Genomic DNA, 12,762 nt, shown 5'->3' with positions numbered 1-12,762 from the left:
CCCATTTGGAGAGGAGGAGGAATCTGCTGGGCTTGTTGCTAAATTTGTGTCTGCTTGCCAGCTGGCTTGAGAGGTGCTTTGAATTGACAAATATATCACACTGTTGCGTGTTATACAATGGTTAACTTTGCTGTGTTGAGTGTTTGCACTATTTCCTCCGTTCACATAATTTCATGCTTGTAAGCGACTTTGTTCTCTGTATGTAGTATTACAATGATAATAGTATTGTATATAGTTGTAGCAATATTTACTTATGATGCTTTTTTTCTACTGTATATACTTCAGAGTTCATACTGAAATGTGACTGATTGCTGATTAGTTAGATCTTAGTAGGCTCATTCTGTGTAAAGCCCTTTGAGACATGCTTTTGTGATTAATCGAGAAAGAGACAGAGAGAGACAGAGAGAGAGAGAGAGAGAGAGAGAGAGAGAGAGAGAGAGAGAGAGAGAGAGAGAGAGAGAGAGAGAGAGAGAGGCAACCATTATTGAGAATAGAGTTGTTTAGGCATGGATTAACAACATGGGCTGCAGGACACAAAACCACTCACAAACTTTCAGGGTTCTGAACACACACACACACACACTCACACGCAGACACACACACTTGGAAGATAAATCACTTGGTATGGGCCAGACAGATTCAGACCTACCTTCTCCAATTCAGAGGAAAGTTACTCACTGCTGTTTCTCTTGTGTGGAAAACAAAACAAAAAAACTCCTGGACATAGGATTGAGAGGTAGGAGAGAAGGAAGAGCCAGAGAGGCACAGGAGGAAGAGGGGGAGAGGAAATCTAAAAAAGCAGAATGTCTGGTTTTAGATGGGAATAACACCTGGGGACAGGATACCTCATACTGGTGTCTATCCCTGAATGAACAGACCGGTCCAGTTTAAAAAAAAAACGAAAACCAGAAGTGAATTAGCACTTTTGAGCCGTGGGTTCCCTCGGCTGAAAAGTGATTCCGATTTGAATGGGGTTTTGGTTAAAAGCCTGACAATAAGGTCTGTGGTTAAGACAAGCATAAGACAGTTTTAATGTTTCATTCTGTGAGATAAAATAAACCATTAAACATCCCATTCGAGAATTCTGAAGGTTTTGTGCACCCATATAAGTTAAGTTGCTAACAAATGGCTAACTGTCTTAGAAATTGAACTACAATGGCTTTGTTGTGCAATAACAAGTCATAATGCAGAGGAATCCGCCATAAAGCCTCTGAACTGTAGTCCTCGCACTCTTTTCAATTTAGATTGTAGATTTACCGATTTATATTTTTTTCCAATTGTCGTTTGAAGGTTTTTGAATTTGCTAGCTTGCCTGAAGCTGAAGCTTTGAGCGTTTGTGATGTTGGAGGAACGCTCTTCTACTGTTCATTTTTTTCACTGGTTAGCCTAGCATTAGCTTTTTACTAATATAGATGACAATGGACCCTTTTCACAGCAGCCATGTTGATGCATCATAGCAGGGTAAACACAGGTGTAACTAATCACATTAATGGATACTGGAACACCTAAATGGAATGGAACCATCATTAATGTTATCAGATACACCTGTGTTTACCCTGCTATGACACGTCAAATTGGCTGCTGTGAAAAGGGTCTATTATGCTTTAAAAGTCATGAAAGCAGTGAAAATGATCTCATATAACAAAATGTAGGACAAGATACTGGACTGCGTTAAACATAGAGCTTATTTTCGGCATCGGTCCAAAACCACATTCAAAAACCCATAGTGGGGCTGCGTTGGTCTACCAAAAAAACGTCATCGCTGGACCACTCTATTATGCAAATACTACATGGAAGCTGAGACATTAAATAAAACCAAAAGATTGTGCTTTAGTCTCCGACTGCACAACTGCAGTGGAGCTGACTGTGGCCGCGGCAGCTCCCAGGCAGGCATTAGTGTGACTACATATGAGAGTGACGCAAGGCTGAAAAAGAGCATGTATGCTCAGCCAATGTTGCCTGGGTTGATCAAGGGTCATTATAAAAAATTACACAAAATCACTCCCCATCTTCTGCTGTAGGCTGAAAACTCCCTCCCTCCCTCCCTCCCCACTGAATCATATCTCCTCTCTACCTAATCTACTCTCTCTCTAAAAATAAAACCCCTACCTCTCTCCTTCGCTCTTATTCAGTTCCCTTCCTAGAACTTTGATCTTACATGATCCCTCCATGCTGACAGGGATAAGGCCGCTGACCTTTGCGCTCCTTATTTCTGACTGCTTGTAATGTTTGTGATTATTGTCCTGTTGAGCTTATTGTGAATTGCATTTCACCACTTTCACGGCAGTGCTGTCAGATAATAGCAACAAAAAAGTCCTCCGATTTCAGCTCTGTCTTGGATAGTTGTGATCTGCACTCGGCTTCATGCCAGAACCTCACAGTACGGCTCTCCGTCTCCTACACACTATTATTGCCTAAAGGAAATAACTCCAAAGCAATCAAAACCTATTTTATTGCAATTAAAATTCATCTGAGCCATGACTGGTGCCCATTTCACTGCCTGCCGCATCTTCCTCAGACAAGCGGCATCTTCCCTGAATTTGAATGTGCGACAAGCTTCTTTTTTTTTTTTTTTCTCCCCCTGCCGCTGAAGGAGGTGATAGACAAGTAGCTTCATCTCGCTGTCACTCATCTGTGTTAGCTTGGATTAGCTAAATGGATTAGCCTCCGATACAAAGAAAAACGCCGCTTTCCAATTACTGTAACACACGTCTCACACTTCAGTCAAAGTCTCGCTGCCGATGAATTAAAAAGCCGCTCGACTGACAGGGAGCCTGCTGTTGGACGGGTGCCATGTACTATATAGCTTCAGAAATATATACTCAGAGAGACAGAGGGAGAGACGTGTTGTGGAGGAAATCTGACGGAAGAATGCAACTACACACACACACACAGAGATACAGAAAGACATGGACAAACCTTCACACGCAGGCATAAAGGCAGGGAGAGGCACAAACACACAAAAAAATACATAGAACATGCCTGAGGGTTTGTTCTGATGGAGTCAGAGTCACCTGGGTTTGAACCTTTAGCCCCTTGTTTCCTCGCCCCTACATCCCTTAATCGCCCATCTGTTCTCCGCCTCCACTCCTCTTTTCTAAATGCCTGAAACTCTTTTCTTACACGGTGATTTAAACGGCACAGGTAAAAAAAAAATGTAAAAAAAGCATGCTGACTCTGACTGATGCCGACAGGCACTTCTCTCTGATTTGATCTACTTTTGGGTGAGGCGAGGAGGCAAGGGAGCAAGAAGGAAATAGTCAAAAAACAAAAAAAAACAAAAACAAGCATCCCCTCTGTTTAGAAATGGAGAAAAGACAGTGATTTCTATATAAAGTGAGAGACAAAAAGAGACAGAATGAAAGGCAGGCAACAGGCAAGCTAGATATGTTAACATTGATTATTCTCTATCTGAGTTGAAAGGAGTCACCCAGGTTGCATTCTTCCCTGATAAAAATGACAGCAAGGCTCTCAATGGCATCACATTTCAATAAACGCTGTAGCATAACAAAACCCCCAAACCAACAACAGAGAAGAGATAGAAAATGGTGTTCCCTCCCTCTCTCTCTCTCTCCGTCCCTCTCTCTCTCTCCATATTTGGAAGCACGTCAGCAAAAAAACATCTTGAGGATTTTCCCTCTTTGCTTTCCGAAGACACTGATTTCCCGAGAAGTGACATTTTGTTTTTTTTGGATTTTTCCCCCCGCTTTTCATGAGAATGACTACCCTCTAAGCCCGTGACAAACAATATATGTGACACTTTTAGCACAAAATGTCTACCCTGGAAAAAAAAAAAAAAGAAAGAGTGTTTTGTAGACAGATTTATTGGGGCTTCAAGCGAGCGGAGCCCACAGTGCTGGACAGAGTGATAAAATACTGCAGGCTGACCCAATTGGCAAGTTCTGAAAAACTGTTTTATCAGTGGGGGAGAGAGAAGCTGGGCTGGACTGAAAACCAACTACAGAACTCTAAAACGAACAAAAAAAGACAAAAAAAAAAAAAAGAAATGAGGCACAAAACACAGCCAGCCCATAACCCTAATAAGCACTCGTCACACATCTCCAAACACAAGCAACACTTATCTATTGTGTAATAACAAAGTGAAACTCCGCGAGCGCATAATTACACCGTGTCAAGCTGCAAAAACCATGTCATCCAAAGAAGCCATGTTCTGTTGGGTTTCATGGCTGCAGGCTATTAATTTTAAAGCCTCGTGAACATTTTTACTGGCAACTGCTTCATGCCTGTTAATTAAGGCATCAATCCTGTCGTTTATGTACAAGCGAGATAATGTGTTAAAAGTCTGACTTCTCATATGAAAAACGGTAACAATAAGCATCGGCGGTCGGAGCCGGAAAACCAAAAGGTCATTACAGTTAGCTTTTACAAGCCGTAGTCAGCGGTGAGGGAAACGAAGCGGTGTTTCTGGAAAAGCAATCAGAGATTGACCAGCAGTGTGTGCTTTGCCAATTGTCTGCTTTTTACATAACAGCTATTGGACAGCGCTGACACATTGACTGAGGGTCAGAGGCAGATTAGCCGTAGGGTGTTCAGATGTTTCTGCTTTTTTCTTTTTCCAGACATGGCATGCAAAGAGAGAGCCCGCTGACCCAGGCCTATAGGAAGCTTGGAATAGCGAGGATGTGTTCGCGCCAGGAGTACAAGTAGTAGCGAGCAGAAACTTCACTTTGTGTCACTTCTTTTAAGACATTCTCTACCGGCTATAAGTGTACACACTGCGTTTGCTTGTGTGCCCGCATGGGTTGAGAGAGAGAGAGAGCAGGGCAGAGTCAGAGAGATGTACAGTAGACTCACTCGGTGGGGCGTAGGAGTGCGGTCTTGCCCAGGCGGAGGATGACGGGTCCGCGAGGGTTGCGGATCTTCTTGACATCTGAACTCTTGAGCAGGGAGAAGCGCCGCACCAGATTGAAACCTGACAACAAATAGCACTCGTCAGCACCCACGCGAAAGAAGTTCCTGAGAGGATACGTGTGTGTGTGTGTGTTTGTGTATGTGTTTGTGTGCGTTTTCACCGGTGATGTTGTGCCGGGCCGTCTGAGGAAACTTCCAGTCATCCACCTGCAAGGACGGGCATTGCACACCTGGGAAAAGAGCGAGAGAGAGAGAGAGAGAGAGAGAGGGTTATACAAGGACAGAGAGTGGACTGCAAAACCCCCTTCCAATATGATTCAGGCATTCATGAGACGTCAGGTTGAGTACATCAATAGGTGAAGTTACCTGAATCTGAAATGTAACATCCTTTCACACCTACTGCTGTGTGAAATGGAGAGAGTGTGCGCGCACGCGCGCGAGAGAGAACCAGTAACTTCAAACATTTCATACATTTGAGACTAACAGAAATATCGACGTGAGGGAGAGAGGGATGAGGGGGGAAAGGGGGCAAGAGAGAGAGAGAGAGAGAGAGTGTAAAACAGAGAGAGAGCTTGATAAAATAAGGGGCAAAACTGTGCAGAGAGGAACACGGGCTGGTCTGACAGCTAGTCTAGCGCCGGGCTTGTCTGTCGCGGTAGCCTCCGTTTGATGGATACGTTCTCACCCTGTCAGGGGAGGTTACAGAAGAAAAGTGTTGCCTGTCAGCGCGGCCTGGGGGGGGTGGGGGGGTGGGTGTATGTGAGACATGTGGAGAGCCAGGCTAGCGCAGGTAGACACGGCCCCTGCGAATCACTGTGATCCACGGTTAATTGATCTCTTTGGGGCCAAGGGCCGAGGCCCCGAGCAGGCCGTTCTGCAGGGCACCGCTCGCTTCTGAAAGTTGTTTTTTTTCTCTACAGTGACTGCGGACAGTTTGGAAGCAGGTGGTGTAAAAGCGAAAGCTAATAATTCTCTTTGAGTTGTGCTGCTGTCAGGAACGGTCTGAATCACTATTATATGTCCAGCAACACAGCTGAAAGGCGTGATACAGTAATATAATTTAAACTCATGCAATATTCAAGGTCAAACAACGCAGGCTTTTAAGACATTGAATCTCTTAGACGTGGAATTGGTTGACGTGCTTCATGGTTTCAGCCATTTGTGGTACAGTCAATGGGCATAATAAAGGTACACTGATGGAGAATGACATATTGTATGGCTGCCACCAAGGCCACACATTCACACACATGAACAAAGCATTTGAACCGCGGCCCGGCTAGTTTGTTGGTTTAAAACTAATTTCAAGTCGGAGGAGGATTAATTGTGCAGCTAATGAATGGATCCAATTACACAATGAATCAAGCAACCAACTGCCCTCTGAAGGACGTCCACGTGTGTATTTGCATGTGCTGTGCGTGTGTGTGTGTGAATAAATAAGTGTAGTGAGTGTAGGGTCTGAGTCATTTTAATAAGAGGGAAAACAGGCTGACTAGTTCCCTACCGTTCCATTTCTACTCTATTGTTCCATTGTGGACCTAAATGAATCATCCTGAATTCATGTAAAATCCACATGGAGCCTTGCGGGAAGTGAACCAAGAAAGTCGCTGCATTGGTTAAGCTCTTTAAAATCATCAAAAGTACATTGTGTATACAGGGGCACACCAATAAAGATACAGGATTAGCTGCTACTTCAGCAGCAGAGTTCATCTGAAGCTTTTTTTCCAGCACTTTTGATTGTGCTTTTTCAGATCAGAAGACCGATCAGAGCCTGAAAAACTGCCTTCTTACTCAGACCTAATAAAGGATAGTGCACTTGAAACATGGCCTGTTGAAAAAGATTATATTACTTGCCTACTCAAATATAACACTAACACAGGAATACAATGACAAAATACTGTATACATCTTAGCAAACACAGTGGGGTTTGGATGTAAGACACAAGCTCGTACTTCCAACACTGTGAAACGTGGCTTGGTCTGTAATGTTTGGACTTCCCTCAGTCTAATGTCATTGTTTTCCAGTACCATGTTCACTAAAGTCTCCTGCTCTGGTCCCTACCACCAAGACCTGGTAGTCTTTCAGTTCTGTAAAATGTACAAATGCAGTAAAATGCTTCAAATACTACAGTACCAGAAACAGATACTGTGTAGTAAACATACATTTCTATTGACAACATAAGAATATCCAGCTTCCTAATTTCATACCATACTTGATGTATACAATACTAGGGTCCACTTGCAATTGTGCATTCTATAATGCAGTAATCACTGAATACTGTATGTATATGTAGTACCTAATACAATAAAAACAGTGGCAGAGTGTAGAGAGTAGCTTACTTGCCTATTCTCATTTTGAATGTATGGACAATGGAAGCTGCAGTGAGGTATACTTGACTCAGGTTGGGCCCAGCCTCCCTCTGTCAAACCACGGTCATGGACCACATGGTCGACCAAAGTGGCCCAGATCTCATCCAGGGTGCATTCCATTACATAACGATTTCTCCTCATCTCGTATCTCCTCCTTGACTCCTCTGTGAAAGGCCACGGGGGAAATGAGGAGAAGATGCGAGGAGGAGAGGAAGCGAGTGAACCGTGTCCTGTCAGTGGAAACATTCTTGCATGCGCCACATTGAAGTGACGTTTGACGTGTGGCGTTTGAGGCGCCTCACGCACGTTTCCCCTCCACAAATGACAGCTGTCTAGATTTATCCAGTGCTTAATTTGTTAATTTGATCCGGTTCCTGCCGGAACAGGATCCGGCACCTCACAGTTTTGAACTACTTGCATTCCGGCACCTCTGGTGGCATGAAATGTTGTTTTTTTTTGTCTGCTATGTAAGACTCTTCCTTTCCCCTCCCTTCCAAAAACCTGTCTCATTTCCATATGAAGACAGGTGATTACCCTATTAGAAAGTAACAACAAGCTCATAGTTATCACGTCACACGAGTGAGCTGCTCTGCAGAGTGTGTTATGTTAAACTTCAGACAGCGTCATGGCTAAAAGTTGAATTTGCTGTCCATATGTCCGCTGTGTGGACTATTTTTGGAAAATTAGACAAGTTAAGCGTCTTTTTTTTTGTTTGTAAACTGTTCTGTGCTGGGATAATAACATCTAAATTCATATTTCATAGTTGAGACCTGGCTAAACAGCACTACTGGTGTAGCAACACTGATAGACGCTTGTCCTCCAAACTATAATTTTTATCAGACAGTCAGACAGAACAGGAAAGGAGGAGGGATTGCATTTTTTCTACACAGTTTGTGTGTAATGACATTGACCTGGGTGAATTTACATAATTTGAATATCTTCTCTTGAGCTCAAAGCAGAATTATCAGTGCTCATCATTACATTGTATCGGCCACCAAGATATTCATCGCCGTTTCTGCAGGAATTCTCAGAGCTGATCTCACTTAGTATCACTAGATATGATAGATTAATCCTGCATGAATACCTGAATATTCATATCAACAAAAAGAATGACTCCAAAGCGATGGAACTTGTGAATTTACTGGACAGCTTTGAACTTACCCAACATGTAAATGAAGCCACTCATCAGCATGGTAACATTCTAGACTTGGTAATAACAACAGGGTTAAACATTGACATTGGTTTCAGTATTAGAATTACTATTTCTGACCATCACTGTGTGTTTTTTGATGCCAGCCTAATTTTAACAAAGACTAAAAGGGAATTTTTGGTTTAAAAGAGATTCCTAGATAGCAAGGCTGAAGCAAAGTTCTCTAATATTATGAAATCATTTGAGTCATACAGCACTGACTGCTCTTTAAATGACATGGTTGAACATTTCAACAATACCTTGTCATCTGCTTTAAATACTGTTGATCCACTAAAGGTTAAAAAGAGGTCGACTGACAGAATCTCCCCATGGTTAAACAATAACAGTGTTAATGAGATTAAGAGAATCTGTCGAGCAGCTGAAAGGAAATGGAGGAAAACCAGGCTCACAGTTCACTGTAATATATACAAAGAAGCCATGACTGTCTATAACAAAGCAATACGTCTAGCAAGAAAAGATTACTTTTCCAAGATTATTACAGAGAATGCTGGAAACTCTAGAATATTATTCTCCACTATTGACCAGCTACTCAACACTGCCCCCACCCGTCTGCAGTTCTCTGCATCAAATTGTGAAGAACTTGCATTGTTCTTCAATAACAAAATAACTTCAATTAGAACCAGCATTGCTGCTGATGTAAACACAGATGACCTCAGCAAACCCTGTAAAAAAGATGTAACCATGGGAAAATTCACTTGTATTACATTAACTGAGCTTTGCAAGACTGTCACCAAGTGTAACTCCTCCACCTCATGTATTGACCCTGTACCTACAGCATTTTTGAAGCGGGTGTTCGACAGTGTTTCAAGTCATGTCCTGAAGATTATAAATACATCCCTTCAAACAGGCATCTTCCCAGATGCCTTCAAAACAGCTGTTGTAAAACCCTTACTAAAGAAACCCAACCTAGATGGTAATACACTGACCAACTATAGGCCGATATCCAACCTTCCATTCATAAGATACTTGAAAAGGTAGTTTCAGTGCAAATAAACTCCTTTCTTAAAGAAAATAATATCCTGGAGGAATCACAGCACTGAAACTGCTCTTACTAAAATAATCAGCGACCTCAGACTAAACTGAAAATAAGGTCTCAATTCTTGTCCTCTTAGACCTAAGTGTAGCGTTTGATACGATTGACCATGATATCTTAATCAATCGTCTTGAAAAGTTGGTTGGTCTTTCTGACTGTGTGTTAAACTGGTTCAAAACATACATCAAAGGGAGAAAGTTTTATATCAGTCTTGGAGATCATGTGTCTGAGAAACATGACATCTGTTTTGGGGTTGCACAAGGGAGCTGCCTTGGTCCATTATTATTCTCACTGTACATGCTGCCACTTGGTGACATTATTAGAGAGCACAATGTATGTTTCCATAGTTATGCGGATGACACGCAACTGTACATCTCTGCTGAACCAAATGATGCTGCAGCTATAAACTCCATTACTACCTGTCTTTTGGCAATAAATAAATGGATGAGCAAAAATGTTTTAAAGTTAAACGAGGACAAAACTGAAATCCTACTAGTCGGCCCTAAAACAAAAAGGGAAATGCTGTTTAATAATCTGGGAACATTGACTCCCTGGATTAAATCTGAGGTTACAAGTCTTGGTGTTATCCTAGATTCAGATCAAAGCTTCAAGTCCCACATTAACAAGGTGACAAAAACATAATTTTTCCACCTGAGAAACATAGCTAAAGTACGACCATTTATAAATCAAAAAGATGCTGAAAAACTGATTCATGCCTTTATTTCAAGCCGACTCGATTACTGTAACGCACTTTTTACTGGTCTCCCAAAAAAAAACACTGAGAGACTTCAGCTCATTCAAAACTCTGCAGCTCGGCTATTAACCAGAACCAAGAGGAGAGAGCACATTAGTCCAGTTTTAGCTGCTCTACACTGGCTTCCTGTAACATTTAGAATTGATTTTAAGGTCCTCCTCCTTATATACAAAGCCCTTAATGGGCTAGGACCAAGCTACACTGCTAACTCCCTTGTTAACTACTTGACTTCAAGAACACTGCGATCATCAGCTGCTGGTTTATTGGAGGTTCCCAGCAACAGCCGAAAGAAAATCGGGGATGCAGTCTTTGTCAATTACGCCCCAAAGATATGGAACACACTGCCTATAGATATCAGAGAAGCCAGCTCGCTAAATATTTTTAAAAGAAAGCTAAAAACGTATCTCTTCACTTTAGCCTTTAACTAGCTACGACTTTCCTGATACAGGCTTAAACTTTTTTTCTTTTTTTTTTGCACTCGCTTCGCACTTATGCAATGCTGCACTTCTTTTAAAATGTTGTATTTTACTTGATTTTATGCATTCTATGTACTCTATTTCTTAACTTTATTTTTATTATTATTCAGTGGGTTTTATTTTCCATCTTATGTTATGCTCATTCTGTGTCTATTTTCATGCATGTCATTTCTTTGTTGTAAAGCACTTTGACCTGCATTTCTTGTATGAAAGGTGCTATACAAATAAAGTTTGTATTATTATTATATTTGCATAGATTAAAACATAAATTATTTGGAGTGCAGACCTGTAAGTCCCACAGTTAAATATGTGGGGCATTGCACATGTTATGTTGAGTGTCCAGAAATAATTGGTAATATAATTTGTTGAGTGAAGGGCTGTAAGCCCCACATCACTGTGGGCATTTCAAAACCAGCGCAGTCCAGCTGAGTGTCGCATTAAGGTCTACTGCTAGCTGCATGGCATGACCATGACACGTTTTATTGCTGTCATTTCATTATTCGCTGACATTGTTTCCTACGTTCAAAGTAGATATCCTATGAAAGGATTTGTGTTGAATATTAATGCGTAACTACTCGAGCCAGAATTTGTCTGGTAAATGGTTGAAGCCATTGCAGTTTCCTTGATGTGTTTATGTATGATTAGGATATCTCACAGCCAAGTATGTGGGCATTTTTATGTTGTGCACAGCGCAGTTATATCTTTAGTCCACTACTTGAAGGGCAGGTTTGTAAAAACCCATCGTTTTGGACAAAATGAGCATTATGTAGCGTATGCCATAATCAAATATTGTTATAGGTCAGCAGTAGTCAGAGCTCTGAGGTCATATAGTCAGTCATTTAGTAATGTTTAGGCTGTTAGGTCTACAGTAAGCTATATGGCTGCACTGAGCACCACCGTGCCTCCACTGCACTTGTTGTCTTGATATGTTCCGGAACCTTTTCCCTCCACACCGACTCACAGGAACCTCATAATTTACAAATTAAGCACTGGTTTTATCCACATGGAAACATTTCACAAAGTTCAGATGAATGTGTAATTCACCTTTGTCAACCCCTAATGAGCCTCGTCTGACTCATGGAGGTTGAACACCTGTGCTTTTTATTCCTTTTTTACCCCTACATGACCATAGATCTCGCTGTTAAAACATGACGTGCAAAAAAGACAATGAAAGGCTGTTAATGAGGTTTAGTAAGAATTTATTATCCATTTCCATGGAAACCCATAAACCCACACACACACAATTCACAAGAAAGAGTAATGCAGAATGAGAAACACATCAAGGCTTCTTATAACGGTGGATTTTATCTGTAATTCTTTCTATTTCTGTTAGTATGGAGCTGGTCTTTGCCTATATAGGCACATGAATTATCTTCGCTCATTAATTCTGCGTTGAGGATAGATACACCTGAGCAGAGTCATGGCCAAATGGAACGTACTACCAGAATGTTTGCTCTCCTTGCTCTTCTTCCTCCTCCTCTTACCCTCACCCCTCCTCTCCCTCATCATCTCTCTGCAATGTTGCCATTCATCTCCAAAACAGGAGAGTCACATTTGGCCCTCTGCTCTGATTTTCAGTTTAGCATTTTGAGATTTTAGTTATGAGATTGTGTCAAATGAACAGACAGAAAAGCAGAAAAAGTACAGAACTGGTTTAAGGGTTTGGGACATGGGTGTCAGGTTGTGGTCATTATGTCTCAAGTTCCAGTGCTAGTGCATAAACAATTCAGAAAAACTGTAATATGTTCCAATAAACTCATATAAGTCTTTTTTCTTCCAAGGTTTTTTTGGGATTCAGCGATGTGCATATTTAGTTTTTCTTTTTTTTTTTTTTTGGATAGAACAGTGAGTGCAGTGTTCCCTTGAAGCATCCCCCGCCACCACACTGACAAAGTATCCAGCTAAATTTTACCTTTATCCAGGCTGGAAGTCACATCAAAACGAAGTGAGAGAACCATAATATAATTACTGGAATAATATCATCCAACTGATTTTAATTAAGAGTTAGAAATTTAATTTCACGGAGGCCGGCTAAAGACGAAATTAAATCA

General features: G+C 41.5%; 1 protein-coding gene across 1 annotated transcript in view; it reads right to left on the bottom strand.

Moving 5' to 3' along the window:
- The window catches only part of col16a1 (collagen, type XVI, alpha 1), a 70,734-nt gene that overhangs the window by 45,144 nt on the left and 12,828 nt on the right, over positions 1 to 12,762 (bottom strand). Inside the window, exons 3-4 of the mRNA XM_071512051.1 lie at positions 5,034 to 5,102; positions 4,816 to 4,933 (exon numbers count right to left, since the gene is read on the bottom strand). Coding sequence (XP_071368152.1) covers positions 4,816 to 4,933; positions 5,034 to 5,102 — 187 coding nt within the window. The remainder of the gene's footprint in view (positions 1 to 4,815; positions 4,934 to 5,033; positions 5,103 to 12,762) is intronic.

Source organism: Centroberyx affinis, unplaced genomic scaffold (genome assembly GCF_046629955.1).
Source record: "Centroberyx affinis isolate AG114_WGS23_722 - 3 ecotype Tasmania unplaced genomic scaffold, CSIRO-AGI_Caff_v1 ptg006044l_1, whole genome shotgun sequence".
Lineage (NCBI taxonomy): Eukaryota > Metazoa > Chordata > Actinopteri > Beryciformes > Berycidae > Centroberyx > Centroberyx affinis.
This window is presented reverse-complemented; position numbering and strand designations above follow the sequence as displayed.